Source organism: Lampetra fluviatilis, chromosome 25, assembly GCF_964198595.1.
Source record: "Lampetra fluviatilis chromosome 25, kcLamFluv1.1, whole genome shotgun sequence".
Taxonomy (NCBI): domain Eukaryota; kingdom Metazoa; phylum Chordata; class Hyperoartia; order Petromyzontiformes; family Petromyzontidae; genus Lampetra; species Lampetra fluviatilis.
In genome coordinates, this window is record NC_136299.1 from 1,424,548 (window position 1) to 1,444,689 (window position 20,142).

General features: G+C 52.9%; 1 protein-coding gene across 1 annotated transcript in view; it reads right to left on the reverse strand.

Annotated features, from left to right (window-relative positions):
- LOC144941604 (spectrin beta chain, non-erythrocytic 1-like) overlaps nt 1-20,142 on the reverse strand; it is a 168,518-nt gene that overhangs the window by 31,204 nt on the left and 117,172 nt on the right. Inside the window, exons 12-19 of the mRNA XM_078867924.1 lie at nt 14,128-14,286; nt 13,306-13,422; nt 11,095-11,280; nt 9,516-9,669; nt 8,127-8,997; nt 6,276-6,413; nt 4,247-5,003; nt 3,773-3,801 (exon numbers count right to left, since the gene is read on the reverse strand). Of these exons, the coding sequence (XP_078724050.1) occupies nt 3,773-3,801; nt 4,247-5,003; nt 6,276-6,413; nt 8,127-8,997; nt 9,516-9,669; nt 11,095-11,280; nt 13,306-13,422; nt 14,128-14,286 (2,411 nt within the window). The remainder of the gene's footprint in view (nt 1-3,772; nt 3,802-4,246; nt 5,004-6,275; nt 6,414-8,126; nt 8,998-9,515; nt 9,670-11,094; nt 11,281-13,305; nt 13,423-14,127; nt 14,287-20,142) is intronic.

The following is a 20,142-nucleotide window of genomic DNA, read 5'->3' on the forward strand; positions in this document are numbered from 1 at the left end:
ATGTTTCCAACCGGCGAAGATGCTCCATTAGGGGGGTCCACGTTTCGCAAGCGTAGAGAAGGGAGGGAATGACCGTGGCCGAGAAGACCTGAAGCTTCGTGCGGAGCGACAGACCAGGTAGCTTCCACACAGCGTTACGCAACCGATGAAAAGATATTGCCGCTCGACTGATTCGGAGTGAGACCTCTGATGTTAAACTGGAGCCGGTCATAAGCACACTGCCCAGGTATGGGAAACTCTCCACTCTCTCCACACAGAGACACACAGTAACACACACACACCGTCATCATCACAGAGACACACAGTAACACACACACCGTCATCATCACAGAGACACACAGTAACACACACACACCGTCATCATCACAGAAACACACAGTAACACACACACACACACCGTCATCATCACAGAGACACACAGTAACACACACACACATCGTCATCATCACCACAGAGACACACAGTGACACACACACACAAAGTCATCATCACAGAGACACAGTAACACACACGCACACCGTCATCATCACAGAGACACACAGTAACACACACACACACACACCGTCATCATCACAGAGACACACAGTAACACACACACACACCCTCATCATCACAGAGACACACAGTAACAGACACACACACAGTCATCATCACAGTGACACACAGTAACACACACACCGTCATCATCACAGAGACACACAGTAACACACACACCGTCATCATCACAGAGACACACAGTAACACACACACACCTTCATCATCACAGAGACACACAGTCATCATCACAGAGACACACAGTAACACACACACACCGTCATCATCACAAAGACAAACAGTAACACACACACACCGTCACCATCACAGAGACACAAAGTAATACACACACACAGTCATCATCACAGAGACACACAGTAACACACACGCACCGTCATCATCACAGAGACATACAGTAACACACACACACACCGTCATCATCACAGAGACACACAGTAACACACACACACCGTCATCATCACAGTGACACACAGTAACACACACACACACCATCATCATCACAGAGACACACAGTAACACACACACACACCGTCATCATCACAGAGATACACAGTAATACACACACACAGTCATCATCACAGAGACACACAGCAACACACACACACACCGTCATCATCACAGAGACACACAGTAATACACACACACAGTCATCATCACAGAGACACACAGCAACACACACACACACCGTCATCATCACAGAGACACACAGTAACACACACACACACCGTCACCATCACAGAGACACACAGTAACACACACACACACATCGTCATCATCACAGTGACACACAGTAACACACACACACACACACAGTCATGATCACAGAGACACACAGTAACACACACACACCGTCATCATCACAGAGACACAGAGTAACACACACACACCGTCATCATCACAGAGACACACAGTAACACACACACAGTCATCATCATACTGACACACAGTAACTCACACACACAGACACACCGTCATCATCACATAGACACACAGTAACACACACACACACCGTCACCATCACAGAAACACACACACACACCGTCATCATCACAGAGACACACAGTAACACACACACACACCGTCACCATCACAGAGACACACAGTAACACACACACAGTCACCATCACAGAGACACACAGTAACACACACACACCGTCATCATCACAAAGACACATAGTAACACACACACACCATCACCATCACAGAGATACACAGTAACACACACACACACCGTCATCATCACAGAGACACACAGTAATACACACACACCGTCACCATCACAGAGACACACAGTAACACACACACACACAGTCATCATCACAGAGACACACAGTAACACACACACACCGTCATCAATACAGAGACACACAGTAACACACACACACACACCGTCATCATCACAGAGACACACAGTAACACACACACAGTCATCATCATAGTGACACACAGTAACACACACACACAGACACACCGTCATCATCACAGAGACACACAGTAACACACACACATACTGCCATCATCACAGAGACACACAGTAACACACACCGTCATCATTACAGAGACACACAGTAACACACACACAGTCATCATCAGAGACACACAGTAATACACACACACACAGTCATCATCACAGAGACACACAATAACACACACACAGTCATCACAGAGACACACAGTAACACACACACACCGTCATCATCACAGTAACACACATACACACACCGTCATCATCACAGAGACACACAGTAACACACACACCGTCACCATCACAGACACACACAGTAACACACACACACACAGTCATCATTACAGAGACACACAGTAACACACACACACCGTCATCAATACAGAGACACACAGTAACACACACACACACCATCATCATCACAGAGATACACAGTAACACACACACAGTCATCATCATAGTGACACACAGTAACACACACACACAGACACACCGTCATCATCACAGAGACACACAGTAACACACACAGTCATCATCACAGAGACACACAGTAACACACACACCGTCATCATCACAGAGACATACAGTAACACACACACACACACCGTCATCATCACAGAGACTCACAGTAACACACACACACACCGTCATCATCACAGAGACACATAGTAACACACACACACTGTCACCATCACAGAGCCACACATTAACACACACACACACGTCATCATCACAGAGACACATAGTAACACACACATACCGTCACCATCACAGAGATACACAGTAACACACACACACACACCGTCATCATCACAGAGACACACAGTAACACACACACACCGTCACTATCACAGAGACACACATTAACACACACACCGCCATCATCACAGTGACACACAGTAACACACACACACACACCGTCATCATCACAGAGACACACAGTAACACACACACACCGTCACCATCACAGAGACACACAGTAACACACACACACCATCATAATCACAGAGACACACAGTAACACACACACACCGTCACCATCACAGAGACACACAGTAACACACACACACCATCATCATCACAGAGACACACAGTAACACACACACACCATCGTCATCACAGAGACACACAGTAACACACACACTTCATCTTCACGGTGACACGTGTAGTCACAGTGACACGTAGTAACAACACATACTCCTGGGAGCACACACACACACCGTCATCACGGGCTGTGTGTAGTCAGATTGGTGCATAAACAACACCAATAATCTGCAATTGTTCAAAGGACGCATTTTATGACAAGAAGGACATTCCATTTCCCATGGGATAGCACCAAGACTGGACGAGAGAACAATGCAGGGCCAGCAAACCCCTGTAGCTATAGATCAGCGTCGCTTCGGTGTATACACATCGTGCCTGACGTGCCGAGCAGACGTAACCTAAGGGAGTCGAATGAGATGGACCGAGAGGAGAAGTCGACCGAGAATTTAGTACCAATGGGCAGGTTTGAACAATGAACGGAAGGCAAACAGATAGATAGACAGACATACAGACAGAAACACGAGTAAGACATGACAACGCAATGACCAAAGTCAGCGCGATTTACTTGCTTAAATTAGCATTGGCGCGGTGGCGGAAAATTCCCTATTCCTATGGCAGGGGTGAGTCTCTCCATCGGACAACTACTTTCCCACACAGAGGTAGTCACGTTAGCAACTCTGGAGGGAAGATGGAAGATGAACTCGCAACCTTGCGATTGCGAGCTGCTCGCTCGCCCGCTGAGCCGCGTGGACGGTCGTTATGGAGCTGTCACAAGCGATAGTCAAGTCAAGATGAACAAGTGTGACGGTTAGGAGGCCCATATATCATCAAGTTCTAGCGGTCAGCTAAAAACAGAGTTTGCGAAAAACGTCAGTGTGACAACAACCATCAGAGTCCGCGCGACAGCAGCACCAGCAGCACCAGCAGCAGCACCAGCAGCAGCAGTAGTAGCACCTGCAGCACCAGCACCAGCACCACCAGCAGCAGCAGCAGCAGCACCAGCAGCAGCACCAGGAGTACCAGCAGCAGTACAGCAGCACCAGCAGCAGCAGCACCAGCACCAGCACCAGGAGCAGCAGCACCAGCAGCAGCACCAGCACCAGGAGCAGAAGCAGCAGCAGCACCAGCAGCAGCACCAGCAGCAGCAGCACCAGCAGCAGCACCAGCAGCGGCGCCACGCACCTGGTTGGTGAGGAAGCTGTCGGCCTGGCTGGCGTCTCGCAGGAAGGTTTGGTAGCCGTGCGCCTGGGCGAGGACATCGCGCCGATTGTCCCACATGCGGTGCAAATCCTTCCACCCGCCGTCCAGAGCCTGCAGCCGCTGCTGGAGGAACACGTGCTGCGCGTCCGTTTCCCCTCGGGTCACGTCATCGCCGACGCCGCGGATCTTCTGGTAGTCGTCCTGGTGGTTGTCGACGTCGGTTTTAATGGCCCCGTGCTGCACCAGCAGGGTCTCGGCGGCGGGCAGGCTGCTGGGCAGCTCCTCCGAGGCCACGGCCATCTGGGCGCCGGACAGCCAGCCCTGGAAGGAGTCGACGTCGCGCAGGAAGTTCTGCAGCTTGCGAGCTTCGCCGAGCGACTCTTCGCGACGCTGCAGCGTCCCCGCGAGGTCGCCCCACACCCCGTCCACCGCCTCCAGCTGGCCGAGGATGGCCGGCGCCTGCTCGGGGTGCCGCGAGGCGAGCGCCCCGGCTTCCCCGCGCAGCTCCTGCAGCTTGCCCCCGATGGCGGCCAGGTCGCGTTCGATGCCGAACAGCTTCCGCTGCAACGCCATCACTCCCGCCAGGTCGTTGCCGAGGTCCTGCGTCGACGCGACCAGCTTGATCTTGTCTTGGATCCACGAGTTGGTTTCTCGGCACTCCAGGTGGTAGTTCTGTATGCTCAGGGCCGACAGGAGGGCCTCCTTCTTCTGGGCCACGTGCTTTCGGAAGACATCCCACCTGCGGGACAAAAGGGGTTTTAACGCGGTCGCAGTTGACACTTGGATGTAAAGAGACAAAGGTCGAAGTGATTTTCCGTTCAAACGAGTACTGAAGGATTTGTGCTCATCCGTTGTTTACAGCCGTGCAGAGTCAGTGCCGGAAAGTCCACATTTCAATGGAAAAGGGGGTGAGCATAAAAGTAGGACAACACCCACTATGGTTGATGTCCTGCAAAAAAGCGATACTCACGGGTATCGATCCCCCGGACGAATGATGTCAACTCCCAACCAAGATGTGAAATCGCAAACCTCCCGATCGCCACGCGGCCACTTGGGCAGTGGTTTAAGTTTAGAGTGTAAACGGTCAGTGGCATGAACTTGAAAAAGTACGCATGTGCTTTTGTGAACAGGACATATAATCGATGAAAAATAAGAATAAGTTTTACACAACTGCAATAAAACTGCAGTTGTGTTAAGATGTTCAAACACCAAATAGATAACCTATTTGTAAGGCATCAAGTCTGCACTGACCATGCATATTTGTGGCAAAACATGCCAACAAACATGATATGATAATGTATGCATTGTGTTTGAAACTGATTGGCCTACACCAGAGACAGCCTTCTTCATGGCCTCGTGTCAGACCAGAGAACGCCACAAGGCGAACAGCACCAAGACAATGCAAGTATCAGAGACATGGAGAGCTCGGGGCGAGCAGTCACATCTACGAGATACCTTTTTGCCAGGATGCTAAATTATGTTTTATTGGCAGAAAGGGTAAAACCTATTCTGTTTTTTCATCATTTTGAATACTCGCAAAAAGGTCCCATATAACTCCTTTGCAACTGCATGAATGTATTCATAAACAATCTACTGCTGCTATACCACGTGGCCGGTGGACAGAAATGTGAAAAATTATAGAAACATTTTTATTTTGCCAGGTAAGGCCCACTGAGCTATCCAGCTCTTTTTCAGAAGTGACCTGGCTATCGCAAATGACAGCTGAACAAAGTGGCTTATCGCATGGAAATTGATAGCAGCCAAATACTCAAAATGCACATTTATTCTAAACGTGGAGGGAAAAACCAGAGGACCCGGAGAAAAAATCCACGCGACCACGGGCAGAGAGAGAGAGAGAGACGCAAACTCCAAATATACAGCAGGCGGTCACGATCGGAATCGAATCCACGACCTCTTGTATAACAGACGAGGTCGTGAACATCTCTTAGCCACCGTGGCGCTATACACACAATGCCTCTTGGGAGGGGGGGGGAGGGGGGCGGCCGTCCACCTGCTGTTGAGGTTGTCTCTCTTGGCGTGGATCGCCGTCTCGCTCGGATGTCCATCCCTGATCAGATGCTCGGCCACTCCGTTCACCACCCCGATCCGAGAATCCTGGGCACTCATCTCAGGCTCAAGGCCCTCAAATCTGTGGAAAACAGAAAGGAGAGTGATCCACACTTTGTCGACACGTGCACACGACGGGCCGAAACGTCCACGGATTAAAGATTAAGATTGACGGTGGATCGGTAGCACAGTCAAGGGAAAAAAGTTCAACGTACATACATCGTGCACTGCCCTATGAGCTTGACGAACTGAGTTTATTCCCATGAACAGCGGACATCGGTGATATCTAAACCGGTCCTGGCCAACGTTTGGCACCCTGCACCGATCATAACGGTAAAGTATGGTCAAACAATCCCCATGACCGAAAGACACGGGAAGAAGGCCTTCATCCAGTAGCAGATTAATAAAGGCCGTGAACTATTGGATGTTTAATATCGGTACCACAGCAGGGTGAAGCGATCAAAGATGACCATGAACAGCGGTAACGCAGTGACGGACGAGGGTTGTCGAGACGGGAATGTAGCGATACCGACCAATCCTCCGGCAGCCCAAGTTCACTCGCGTGGCTTTAAAACTATCACAACAATTTTTTTATTTAACCAAGTAAGGCCCCACTGGGCTATGTAGATCTTTTTAGAAGTGACCTGGCCACCCAAATGATAGCTCAACGAAGTGGCTTATCACGTGGACATTTATAGCAGCCAAATGTTGATTCTAAGTGTGGAGGGAACAAGTAAACCCGTAAAAACAAAGTTTTTCACTATAAATCCTTTATATACGTGGCGGCTAGAGTCCTCTCGTCCTCTGGCTTGAGATGGCTGCCACCTATGCGTCAGATGATTGTCTGCCACCATTAAGCAATTAGTAATTAAATATTTAATTTGTTTTCCCTAAACAGTGTAAAATTTTGGATTTTTTTTTCACGAAAATTAATTGTCACACAACGAGTCTGTGTGGAAAATGTCAGCTCGATTGGATCACGGGAAGTGGGTTAAAAAACGAGCGAAAGATTTGCACGGTCCTAAGCAAGCAAGCGAACTTAATATAAAGGATTTAAAAATATATTCGCCTGTGGAGGACGCGGGGATCGATCCCGCGACCTTTGGCATGGGAAGCGAGGGCGCTACCAACTGCGCTACTCCGCCACGGCCTGTGGAGGGGTTACGCTCTGGGCTCTTACACTCTGACGTTCAGCCAAAGCCATGAATGCGTTCTATTTGAATATATGTAAAATAAAAAAAATTTGCCTAATAAGTGTAAAATTTTGGGAATTTTTTTTCACGAACAATAATTGTCTGGCACAACGAGTCTGTGTGGAAAATGTCAGCTCGATTGGATCACGGGAAGTGGGTTAAAAAACGACCGAAAGATTTGCACGGTCCGAAGCAAGCAAGCAAGCACGCAAGCAAGCAAGCACGCGAACTTAATATAAAGGATTTAAAAAGCGGAGGACTCGGAGAGAAATCCACTCGACCACGGGGAGAGAGAGAGATACGCAATCTCCAAATATACAGCAGTAGTCAGGCTTGGGATCGCACCAACGACCTCCTGTACACCAGGCGAAGAAGTTAACATCTCACCAGTGTGGCGCCTATTTTGGTTTATACATTCTGAAAAATGTCGGCGGTGTACCCACGCACATCGTGACGTCTCCACCACTGGTGACTGTGATACATTTGGCTCAAACCTGCCGAAGGGAAAGAGCATGACCATATGTATGCAGAAATGTCGACCTTATGTTGCCCCGTACGTAGCCAACCGTAGGCGAGGCCCACATGGGCAGCGTGCACTCTACCTGTGCTGAACGACCTCGAGGTCCTCCAGCTTGTCCGGTATCTCCAGCTGGTCGAGCCACTTCTGCTTTTCGTCGATCCACAGCTCGCACGCGTCCGCCTCGCTGAAGAGCTTGAACAGCGCGAGGGCGTCGTCCAGCTGCTGCTTGCGCTGGGCAGCGAGCTGCAGCAGGTCTCTATACTGCTGCTTGGTGTTGCTCATCCTTTCGCTCACCCCGCCGCAGCGGGCTACCTCGTCGGGCAGAGCGTCGGCCTGCTCCTGCAGGCCATGGATCGCGGACGCGTAGTTGCCGATCTCCTCGACGATGTCCCGGTGCTTCTTGGCCAGGGCCTGCGTGGAGAACTCGTCGTGGCCGATGTCGCTGCTGGAGACGAGGCGGAAGTGATCCATGGTCCACGCGTCCGTGTCGTCCGCGTCGGCCAGGAACTGGAAGAGGCTCGCGGCCTGCTCCAGGCGCAGCTTGCGCAAGGCGGCCGCCCGCCCCAGCTGGGACCAGAGCGACAGGAGGTTGCCGGCTCTCTCGGCGATCTTATCCGCGGCGAAGTGCCTCTGCTCGACCATGCCCTGGCCGTCGGCGACGGCCTGCCGCACGCGCTGCTCGCGGTGCTGCAGCTCGTCCTCGAGGGCGCGGTGCTTGCTCAGCAGGCGGACGATGCTGGTGAGGTCGCGGCCAAAGTCGTCCGACGACAAGATGCGCTCCTTCTCCCGGATCCACGCCTCCTCCTCGGAGATTTCGCCGACGAGCTTCCAGAGGCGGCGCGACTCGAGCAGGCCGGCGCGCCGCTCGGCCGCCAGCCGCAGCAGCTCGTCCAGGCAGCCCTCCAGCATGGCCACCCGCGCGCTCACCACCTGCGGGTCGCACGCCTGGTAACCTGCACGGCAAGCGCACGCGGGAGATTCACAACGTAAAACAGTGGTTGGGGGATTCAGGCGTTTGTCATGTTTGCGTGAAAAAAAAAAGTCTATTACGTATGTAAGTTTAATTTCTTTCGCACCGTACGTAGCCAGCCGTGCTTTGTCGGAGGTGCGGGGGAAGGACAACAAACTAAACACACAAAGCAGTTATAAAGAAATGAGTTTTTAATCTAGATAATTTAAAAGTCCATAGCTCCAGTGGCTTCCTAATATCGGAAAGGAAGAGCGCGTTCCAGATGGACGCAAAAGCGCATCTGAAAGCGAGCGATGCGGTGACCGTCTTTGTTCGACGGCGAGCCAAAAGCCACCGCTGCTGCGAGGATGACCGGAGTCCGCGTGATGCTTTATGCTCCTTGACGAGATCAGCGAGGCATCGTGGCAAGCACTTAGCGTGCGATGAGCGTGACCTTACAAAGGTCGTCATGGCGGAGAGCGATTGCAACGCGGAGGGCGGGACGGGGCGCGCGGTCCTCACCGTCGCTGTTCTCGGCAAACTTGCGAGCGGCGGCCGTGACGTTGTGGACCCGCGTGGCCAGGACAGCCGCGTCGGCCTCCAGTAGCGTGTGCTTCTGCAGGAGGTCGTCCACGCCCAGCAGGTGCTTCCCAAAGTCCTGCGACAGCAGCCGCCCCTGCGCCGCGCCACCACGCGCGTCAGCCCCTTCCCAGCACAAAGCAAGGCGGCGCGTGTGCGTGCTTGACGAATACAATGTCTCTCTGGTGTAGGCCAATCATTTTGAAAGATAAAGCGTACACTATCAGAGCACGTTTGTTGCAAGACATGCAAAAAGTACTGTGTGTGGTGAGTGCAGACTCGATGCCTGGCAAAAGGCTTCTATTTGGTTTAGAACATCTGTGTTATTGCCAGAAACAGTCAAATATATTATTATTTTTCATTATTTTGGACACTGCTAAGAAGGTATCCCGTGATATAGCTGCGAGACCCAAGCTATACTCGGTGTCTCTGATACTCGCATCGTCTTTGAACTCTTTGCCTTTCGGCGTTCTCGGGCCTCACATTGGTGGGACTAGCCCATAAAGAAGGCTGTCTCTGGTGTAGGCAAATCAGCTTAAAACACAATGCATTTATTATTACAGTTTGTTTGCATGTTTTCCACACGTATGTGTGGTTAATTCAGACTTGATGCCTTGCAAAATTTATCTATTTCATGTTTGAACATCTTAATACCTATTGTTTTATTGCCAGAAAGGGTAAAACCTATCCTTATTTTTCATCTCAATGAAGCAATTGCTTGAACGTTTACATATATATGTTTTTTTGAAAGCATTATTCTTTTTGGAACTCATGATTGATCATTTCACATCCTGATCATGGTCGCACTCGCTCGCCCACACATTCCAATGGTAAGTGGCCGAATCGGTTCTATACGGAGTGTGAATGATGCTCATATGAACGGCATTTTGCAGAATGGCTCCGTTCTTCTTTAAAAAGTGTCTGGGGAATGATGGCCAAAAAATGCTTCTTTTTTGATTAGCCAGGTGAGAGTCTCATTCGCAAGAGTGCCTTCAATCCGTCCCACAGCGCTTTCACTTACAAAATATATTCCTAAAAACTTCAAGTTGGCAGCCCGGCTTTCTTTCTCCACTTAAATCATCCTGGCAAGGCCTTTGGCACCTCCGATTAGCACGGTAGGCTACATACGGTGCAATAGAAGTTGAATATGCACAGAAAGACTCACACAGACGAATACACTCACACAGATTACCATAGACTCACCACACAAACACCCAAACACTCACACAGAGACCCATACACTCAGCACACACAGAGCCATAGACTCATCACATAGAGACCCATAGATACAGAGAGACCCATAGACTCACCACACAGAGACCCATAGACTTACACAGATGCGTAGTGCGTTATCCTTGCCCTGCACCTATGATTAGCACGGTAGGCTACGTACGGGGCGAAAGGAGTTCAACACACACACACATTGGCAAAACCGGCCTGAGCTGCGGAGCATCTGTGGAGCACGGCCAGAGGCGCGCCGAGAATCCGAAATGCTGGAACTGTCGGGTCGCGGGGACTTCACCTTGAGCTCCTCCATGCTGTGCAGCAGGTGCAGCATCTCGTGCAGCGTTCTCTGCAGGGCCAGGTTGGCCTCGAGGCGGGCACGCCGCCCGCACAGCAGCTCCTGCAGGTAGCGCCACAGCCGCAGGACGTTGTCCCGACGGGCCGCCACGCGCGCCACGTCGTGATAGTTCTCGGCCTGCAGCTCCTGCGCAAAGGAAACGCCGCACGGATGCCGCCCCATCACCCCCAAGCCACGGGTCACTCGCGCGCAGCAGCGCCGACTGTCGCGCTTCAACGTGCCGCTCGTCAGGCCTCGCCACTGGGGAGACCGCCGGGTTGTTGGGGGCGCCACGGGCGGCGAGAGGAGGACGTGGGTTTTATCCCGACCCTGATGCGTGCCGTATATTTGGAGTTTCCGTGTCTCTCTCCCCGTGGTGGCGTGGATTTTTCTCCGGGTCCTCTGGTTTTTCCATCCATATTTAGAATCGACGTGCGTTTAAAGTATTTCGCTGCCATAAATGTCTGCGTGATAAGCTGCTTTGTTGAGCTATCATTTGTGGCCAGGTGGCTTCTGAAAAAGAGCTGTATAGCTCAGTGGGCCTTACCTGCTAAAATAAATACAAATTGTTAAATAGTGAGATAAATAGTTATCTGTACAGCACCAAGGCTCTGGGATTCCCTACCTCTGGAGGTCATAAATTCGTAGTCGTTGGAAACCTTCAAGTTCCAGCTGAAGGCTCCACCAGCTGTTTAACCCAGCCTGCTCTGTCTCTCTCTCTGTCTCTTTAGTCTTTCTCTCCCCCGGTTACTTATCACTCATTTCTTCCTCCTTTACATACACGGTGCTAAGAGATCCATTGTTGAAGGAAGTCTTATAAATCTCAACAATTTATTATTATTGTTGTTGTTAGCACCCAGGTTCTCACAACCATCCAAGTGTGGCCGCCTTCCGGGCTGAGCACATGTCCTCTCAGGCTTTTGCCATGCACTATCGGCTGTGCGGTGGTGAGGTTAGGAGGAGATAAGTTCACAAACGCGCTGCCTCAACCCGCAAGGCCAGAGTTGGATTCACAAACGCGTTTGAGACGTGGTGCTACAGGAGCACTGATAGTCTGAGCTGGTGCGACAGGAGGAGGAGGAATGAAGAGGCGCTGGGGAGAGCGGCTTAAAGCAGGAGCTGCAGGAAGTCTGTTCAGCGGATAGATGGAACAAGCGGAGCACGTCACACGCAGGTCAGCTGACGTAACCGTGACGATTGCGTGGGAGTAAATGTCAGAGAAGAGGGGAAAGAGATGGATCAGCTGGGCAGGAGATGTGGGCACGTGGAAAGGAACTGAGAGATGTTGAAGATCACAATAGCCTTCGTTACGAAGCGATACACACAAGTGTCGGAAGTCTATCGTTTCGCTGGTTAGTGATTCATGCAAGCTGAGAGTTGTGATTTTATCATTTGTAAATGTTCCCTTTTCCCTTCTATTTTCTCCAATATTTCAGGCATCCAATGAATCAGAGCGGTGAATCTCATTGCAGATTTTTACCTGATAGGCAATACACCTATCTTCTCACATTGTGTATTATATGTCTATCTGTACCGTCTACCCACTATGGGCCATTCCGCTTCTATCCCCATCGCAATTCACACTTCGTGGACTCGGGGCCACTCGTCTCTGTGCCAGCCTCCAAGCGGCGAGCATGCATCCTGCTGCGGTGCGGCCAAGCCCGTGGAGAGACGCTGCTATCCTGCCCCCCTACGTCAGGAATTGTGACTCTGTCAGCACCTATAAAACCAAGCCTGAAACACCCACTCATATTCGTTGGCTTGAGTGGACGTTACCTGTACTGAGTGTAATTATCACTTTTGTCTTTCATCATATAATTGTCTGCATTCTATCGAAAGCGCGTGTAGAGGTGTCATTATTGTCATCATCATCAGCTTTTACTGTATTTAGATTGGATGTCATCATTAGTTTTGAGTGTAGTTTAAAAGCGAGACATGTGCAGCGCCTTGAGATATTGGCACGGTTGGCTACGTACGGTGCGAAAGAACTTCAACATACATACGAAAGGCACTTCATGAAATAGAAATTACGATTATTATTATTACTACTTTAAACAGGCCAGAAGCAAAAATAAAAATAAAATAAACAAACCCTGTGACTTGCATGTGCCTATGAGAATGCTGTAAAGCTTTGCAGCGCTTAAACAATCGGATCGCCGCCGGGCGGCCTACCTGGGCCACGTGCAGCACGGCATGCACGCGCTCCTCGTAGGCGGCCATGTCGGTCTCGATTGCCTCGTGCTTCTTGGTCGCCGCCTCCACGGCCGCCAGGTCGCTCCCAAAGTTGTCCTGCAACGGCAGCTCTCCGTCGTCAGCGCGAGCGTCAGCACAAGGAGCGCACGCACGCGCGTACGCGCACACGCACGCGCGTACGCGCACACGCACGCGCGTACGCGCACACGCACGCGCGTACGCGCACACGCACGCTCGTACGCGCACACGCACGTGCGTACGCTCACACGCACGCTCAGGGCCACCGCAGCGGCGCTCGCCAAACGGAACGCGTGCGTCTTGGCCCGTGGCGTTGCAGAGAACCACCTTAACGGTCCTGGGAATCGCCTAGGTTGACTCAGCCTCAAATGAGTAGCTAGTGCGATGTGCAATAAACTTCGGCACTAGGGAGGTGAAGGCGGCCGGGCGTGGTGCTGGCCACCCACCCCCTCTCGTACGTCGTGCCGGCCTTCATAGGTGCTCGTTAAAAGCACTTGCCCCTACAGTATGTTAAGGCTATAGGAGGGCTCTTTGTTTTTGTCTTGTGCTCCTCTCTGCTGTTTAAATGGGAAAGCCGTCCATTGTTGTGCACTGTGAGCGACTCGGTGTCCTCCTTAGCCCAGTGTAGCAGTGAGCCCTGTGAGTAAGACACTGGCTCTCAGTGAGTGAGACGCTGGCTTTCACGGTGGCTCTCAGACTGGCTCGCGGTGAGTGAGACACCGACTCTCCCACCGGCTCTCGTGAGAGCACAGTGGAGCCCCTGTGAGTGAACGCGCCGCTCACCTGCAGCACAAGACACTGGTTCTCAGTGAGCCAGCTCTCGCGCATCGCCGCCTTGCGGTCGAAGCGGCGCGCCAGCTGCTCCAGCTTCTCCTGGCGGATGAGCTCCTCCCGCAGCGCCAGCTCGCGCTCGTGTTCCGCCTTCTCCAGCCGCTCCCACGCCTGCAAGCAGCGTGTGAGCACACATACAAGGTGCCCGTCTCAAGCGTGCGAGCACACATACAAGGTGCCCGTCTCAAGCGTGCGAGCACACATACAAGGTGTCCAACTCAAGCGTGCGAGCACACACACACAGGGCGCCTGACTCAAGCGCACGAGCACACACACAGACTTCAGCGTGCGAGCACACACACACAGAGCACCCGACTTGAGCACATGAGCACACACACAGGGCGCCTGACTTGAGCATGCTGTTCTAGCACATTTATTTTAACGGCGAGGGAGGTGTTTAGTTTGTTGTGCTTGCCCCCACGCCTCCGATTAGCACGGTTGGCTACGTACGGTGTGAAAGAAGTTCAACATACGTATAGCTGTGTATAGTGTAGGAACCCAAGAATCATGCCCTGATGAAGGCTGCATAGTTGCTGTTAATGAGCCCACAGCAGATACCTCCCTCGCCGATACCACAAGAGGTGGCATCATACTGGTAGGAACCTCCTGGTTACACCAGCACACAGGGGATTATTGTGTCCATCCGTCGTGCAGGGAGGGGCTGGGTGGGGAGGGAGCGGCTGGGTAGGGAGGGGCTGGGTGGGGAGGGAGCGGCTGGGTGGGGAGGGGCTGGGTGGGGAGGGGAGGGTGGGGAGGGGCTGGGTGGGGAGGGGAGGGTGGGGAGGGGCTGGGTGGGGAGGGTGGGGCTGGGTGGGGGGTGGGAGGGGTGGGGCTGGGTGGGGAGGGGCTGGTCACCCCGTGGTGCCCTTATAAAACTCAACGTTTAACCTACTCACGCCGGCTTGTGCCCGCCCTCACAGTCGGGCATATTTGTGGCATACACCACGCCGCCGTCGACCCTGGTCATTGACCGAGCAACCCAACGTTCCTACCAGCTCCCTCCGCAGGAATGTGTTTTAAGCGGTCCAAATTGCCTCATGTGGCCAACAACAGTGCGTTATGCAATAACCACCATTTTAAATGCGTGGGTTTATCAGGTAATCCATTCTAAATGGCCACGCAAATAAATCTGTGCTACCTTAAGGCGGCAACAGTTTCTGCCACGGCCCATGGACAAAGTGTGAGCAGCTGCAGACAAAACATGTTCAGCTCGAAGGAGACTGAAGCTTGTGGCTGGCAATTTCCTGCTTCTCTTGTGATTGCAAGCTTGTTTGACAAGCTGAAACGTGTTTCACTGATATGTTATCCGCCAGAGCTGGGAATGAGCCGAAGTAAATACAAACCCCCTTTTAAGCACTGCATTAGCGGAAGCCTGTGAGTGCGGGCGTACAAAATCAAAACACTTCACCATGGGCTGAATTAACGCCGCTGCCCTATGATGGGCACACGTAGAGTGCAAACATTTCAGACAAAGGCCCTTCCACTGCGAAGATTATCCCCTCTGAAGAAGGGCCAGGGGCCCAGGAAATTATCGGACAAATTTCAAAACCGTTTGTTTGGAAGGTTAAACAAATGACTTTGTGATGCCGAGTTGGCTGTGGTGCACGGCTAACAATAACGCAACACGTTCGGCAATAACACTGTGGCCTTAAAATAAAATTACATGAAAGGCAACTTTCGGGATATGGCCCTTCATCGTGGCATACAGAGAGCAGAGACACTGAGTGGATGATACGAGTAGAAGACTGCACAATTCTTTTGTAGGATCGGTGGCAGTGCCAGGAATATTTCGCAGTGTGGGTTTGCGTCGATGACCTGCGCACGTCCGCCGTTTGCGAGATCCGCTCTCAGCTTAGGACAGCAGAACGGAGTTGTCCATCAGCAGCCCCAGTGTGTGGAGCGTACGTTGAACTTCTGTAGCAACCGTACATATGTAATGCGGGCGTAAGCGACCTTCCGGAGGTGACGTCACGGGGGGTGGAGTCATGTGACGTGGGGGTAAGGTTCGGGGCTTTAAGCGGGTAAACCGGAAGGGGAAGGTAGTCGGGGTGTGAGCGGAAAAGAGTGAGGCCACGCGGGCAAGTGTGGAGAGGGGGGGCGCCGACGGCGATCGGGAGCCAACCCCGAAGATAAGAGGAAGCTGCGGAGCGGTGTGCAGCTGGGGAGGAGACAGCCAGGAGGGCTGCGTGTTAGAGGCAGCGGTGTGGCTGCCAGGAGGAGCTGCGGAGAGAGAGAGAGAGGGGGCTGCTTGTTAGAGGCAGCGGTGTGGCTGCCAGGAGGAGCTGCGGAGAGAGAGAGAGAGAGCAAGAAGCTGTGAGAGCTGCGGAGGGAGAAGAGCAGCAGAGAGTACAGCCAAGGGGGGCTGTGTGAGAGAAACAGCAGCGGAGCTGCTGTTGTGGATCGGGCCGACATTGGAGTCAGCACCGTGGAGAAGCTACAGAGTAAAGACAGCCGTGTGGGTGTACAGCACGAACCGAATAATAAAGGACACTGAGCCAGACATCGTGGTCCAGTCGTTTATTACACTGGTGTCGGAAGTGCAACGGCATGTCGAAACAAGTGAGGAAGAAAGTTAATCCGGCGCCTGCATCGGCTTCTTCGTCCGACGACGACGAACTCCCTCCAACCGCGGATCCTGTTGGGGTGGTGGAGGAGAGCCCGGCTGAGGCGACCACGGGAACGGGAGTGGAGGATGTTGGCGCGGTGGCGGGTCCGTCGACATCATCAGACGCGGATCAACGATGGCAAGCGATGGCGGTACAACTGGAGGCACTTAAGGACGTCCTGGCGCATCTATGCCATCTCGTCGCGCCAGGGACGATGGATGATGCAAGTGGTGCTCCGCGGGCCGCCACGTTGCCTGTCCTGCCGCCGCCATTGCCCACGCGGCAAGAGGCCGCCATTTTGCGCGCTCCGTGGCGCCAAACCGCCATCTTGGCCACGCCGCGGGCCGACGCCATTTTGAATTTGCCATCACAACCACCACCATTGGAAGACGACGGGAAGAGGAGTCGGAGTCGCCACCTTACAACAGTTAAAGAATTTTCCGTCGGTGGGGACTGGAGCGCGTTCGCCTGCCGCTTCTTGGCGGCGGTACGCACAGCAAGATGGACCGATGCGGAGGCTTTGGAGGTGTTGCCGACTCTCCTGGACGACGAATCTGTCCGATTCTTCCGTTCCATAGCGACCGATAAGAAGGCAACTTTATGTGGTGTTTTTCAAGAAATGGCGATGCTTATGAGCCACCAGATGATGCGCATCGGCGATTCGCTCAACGACAACGAGCACCAGAGGAGTCGCCCGTGGCGTTCAGGGGTGCGGTGCTGGAGCTGGCCATGGCAGCTTATCCTGAGACGCCACAGGACCTGCTTGAGCCTCTCATATTAGGGAAAATGTTGGAGCTGTCTCGGGATCTAGGGATCCCCATGCCTGTGTGTGGGCATGAGAAGCTAACTTCCCGGATGGCTGCTAAGTGTCTCGATGCGCAATTCAACCTCCGTCGCTGGAAACAAGTGACGGCGTGGACGGGGGGGCCCGTCAAAGATGGGGATGCGCTGGGATGGAACCCTGCGCAGGCCGTCTATGTTCCGGATGACCGGGGCCCTCAACAACTGACGGCCGCCTCCGCTCCATGGACGGGACGCGGCGGGCCGAGACCGCGCGCGGTGCTACCAGAACGGGGCCGTCAGGAGGCGAGGCCTGCGCTTCGGCGCAACGAGGCCGAATGTTTCCGCTGCGGGCGTAGGGGCCACTACGCCAGAGACTGCTGGGCCCGCTTCCCGGCTCCGCCGCAGCAGGAGGCCTCGGCACCGGTCAAGTCGGCTAAAGATCCTCCGAAACAGGCATGTCGGCACGCACCAGACACTCGGCAAGGCTTTCCACCTCACCCACCACCTGTGTTGCGCGATCCTATTGTTGTTGTTAAAGAAAGGCCATCGACGGGGCCTTGTCATTCAGTTACGCAGTGGCGCAAATTGGCACGGAGAGTTGTCGCGGCCGCTACGGGTTCGTCCACTGTACCGGGGTCCATACAAGGTGTGGACGTGCGCATTTTGGTCGACTCGGGGGCGTCTGCGACTATTATATCGGATGTCATTTTCCATCTGTTGGGCATTCCGTCGGGGGCTGTGCGTCCGGTTTATGGGTCGTGCGTCGCTGCGAACGGGGGTAGCATGGGCATCGTGGGTCAGGTGGATGCTAAGATATCTATTGGGGATGTGTCGGCCTCGGGTGTTGTGTTGATATCGAGATCTTTGGCGGTTCCTTGTTTGTTAGGCACCGATTTTTTGGCTAAGATGCCCATTTTGATCAAAATCAATGAGAATTGTATTGAACTGCCGGGGGGCCGTCAAATCTCGTTTCTGCCGTCGCCCTGGGGGCGACCTGCTTCGGCCGTACAAGTGCAGGCGCTGTCCGTCGCATCTGTGGACATCCCACCTGGTACACAGATGCTTATACCCTTGCGGTATCGGAAGCCCCTGCCTGATCGGCTAGGAGCAGTAGGGGTCTTGTTGTCACCGTCCGCCACGATAACAACCGGGTTGGCGTTAGTGGGGGCACAGACCATCGTCCGGCCGGATCAATTACCGTTTTTACAGGTGCTTAATGCGGGGGGAGAAAACGTCCGTGTCCCGGCCGGTACGGTTGTGGCACATGCCACTACGGCGTTTGCGACCCATGATTGTCCACATAGCCGGGGAGTTGTTGCTGGGGTTTCCGAGCCAAGGAGTTCGGATGATCGTTGGGTTGCTCAATTATGTGACGAAAATTCTTCCCTGTCCATGGAGCAACGTGGTGCGCTGCGTAAATTGTTGTTGACATATTCCGATGTGTTCAGCTCCGATGATTTGGATTTGGGCCGCACTTCCTTGCTTTACCATCACATTGAGACGGGCGATGCTGCCCCTATTCGATTAAATTCGCATCGGATGAGTCCTGCGGAGCGAGAACACGTACGGGGGGCAGTGGAAGACATGTTGGCTGCGGACATTATATCGCCATCTAACAGCCCATGGGGCGCTCCAGTCGTCTTGGTTAAGAAGAAGGATGGCAAATTGCGATTTTGTGTTGATTTCCGCAAATTGAATAAGATATCGGTGGCAGATGCGTACCCTCTGCCGCGTATGGATGACTCCCTCGACGCATTGTCGGGGGCTAAGTTCTTTTCCACACTGGACCTCTCTTCGGGATTTTGGCAGCTTCCCCTTGACGAGTCCTCACGGGAGAAAACCGCATTCCGTACGCCTCAGGGGTTATTTCAATTCAACTGTCTCCCGATGGGATTGAATGCGGCCCCTGCTACATTTCAAAGATTGATGGAGCTCGTTTTGACGGGGTTGCAGTGGGAGACATGTCTTATATATTTGGACGATATCATTGTCTTCAGCCGCACATTCGATGAACATTTGACGCGGCTGGAGACAGTGTTTACGAGGATGCGTTCTGCCAAATTGAAATTCAAACCAAAGAAATGTCACCTACTGCAACGGTCCGTCCGCTATTTGGGGCACATTGTGAGCGCTGAGGGAGTGTCCACGGATCCGGAAAAGACGGCGTGCGTCCGGGATTGGCCGACTCCGGCCACCGTGGGGGATGTTCGGCGGTTTTTGGGATTTGCCTCGTATTACCGAAGATTCGTGCCGGGTTTTGCGACGATTGCGAGGCCTTTGCATCTCCTTACGGGTAAAGGACGGAAGTTTGTTTGGGGACAGCCGGAGGAGGCGGCCTTTCGGAGTCTGCGTGATCTATTGGCCACGGCCCCAACATTGGATTATCCCGATTTCGATCACCCATTCATTCTTGATACGGACGCGAGTGACACAGGTATTGGGGCGGTGTTATCACAGTCTAAAGGGGGTGTAGAGCGTGTCGTGGCGTATGGTAGCCGAGTCTTGTCTCCTGCGGAAACCCGCTACTGTGTCACTCGCAGAGAACTATTGGCGGTTGTTTTTTTCCTACGGCAATTTC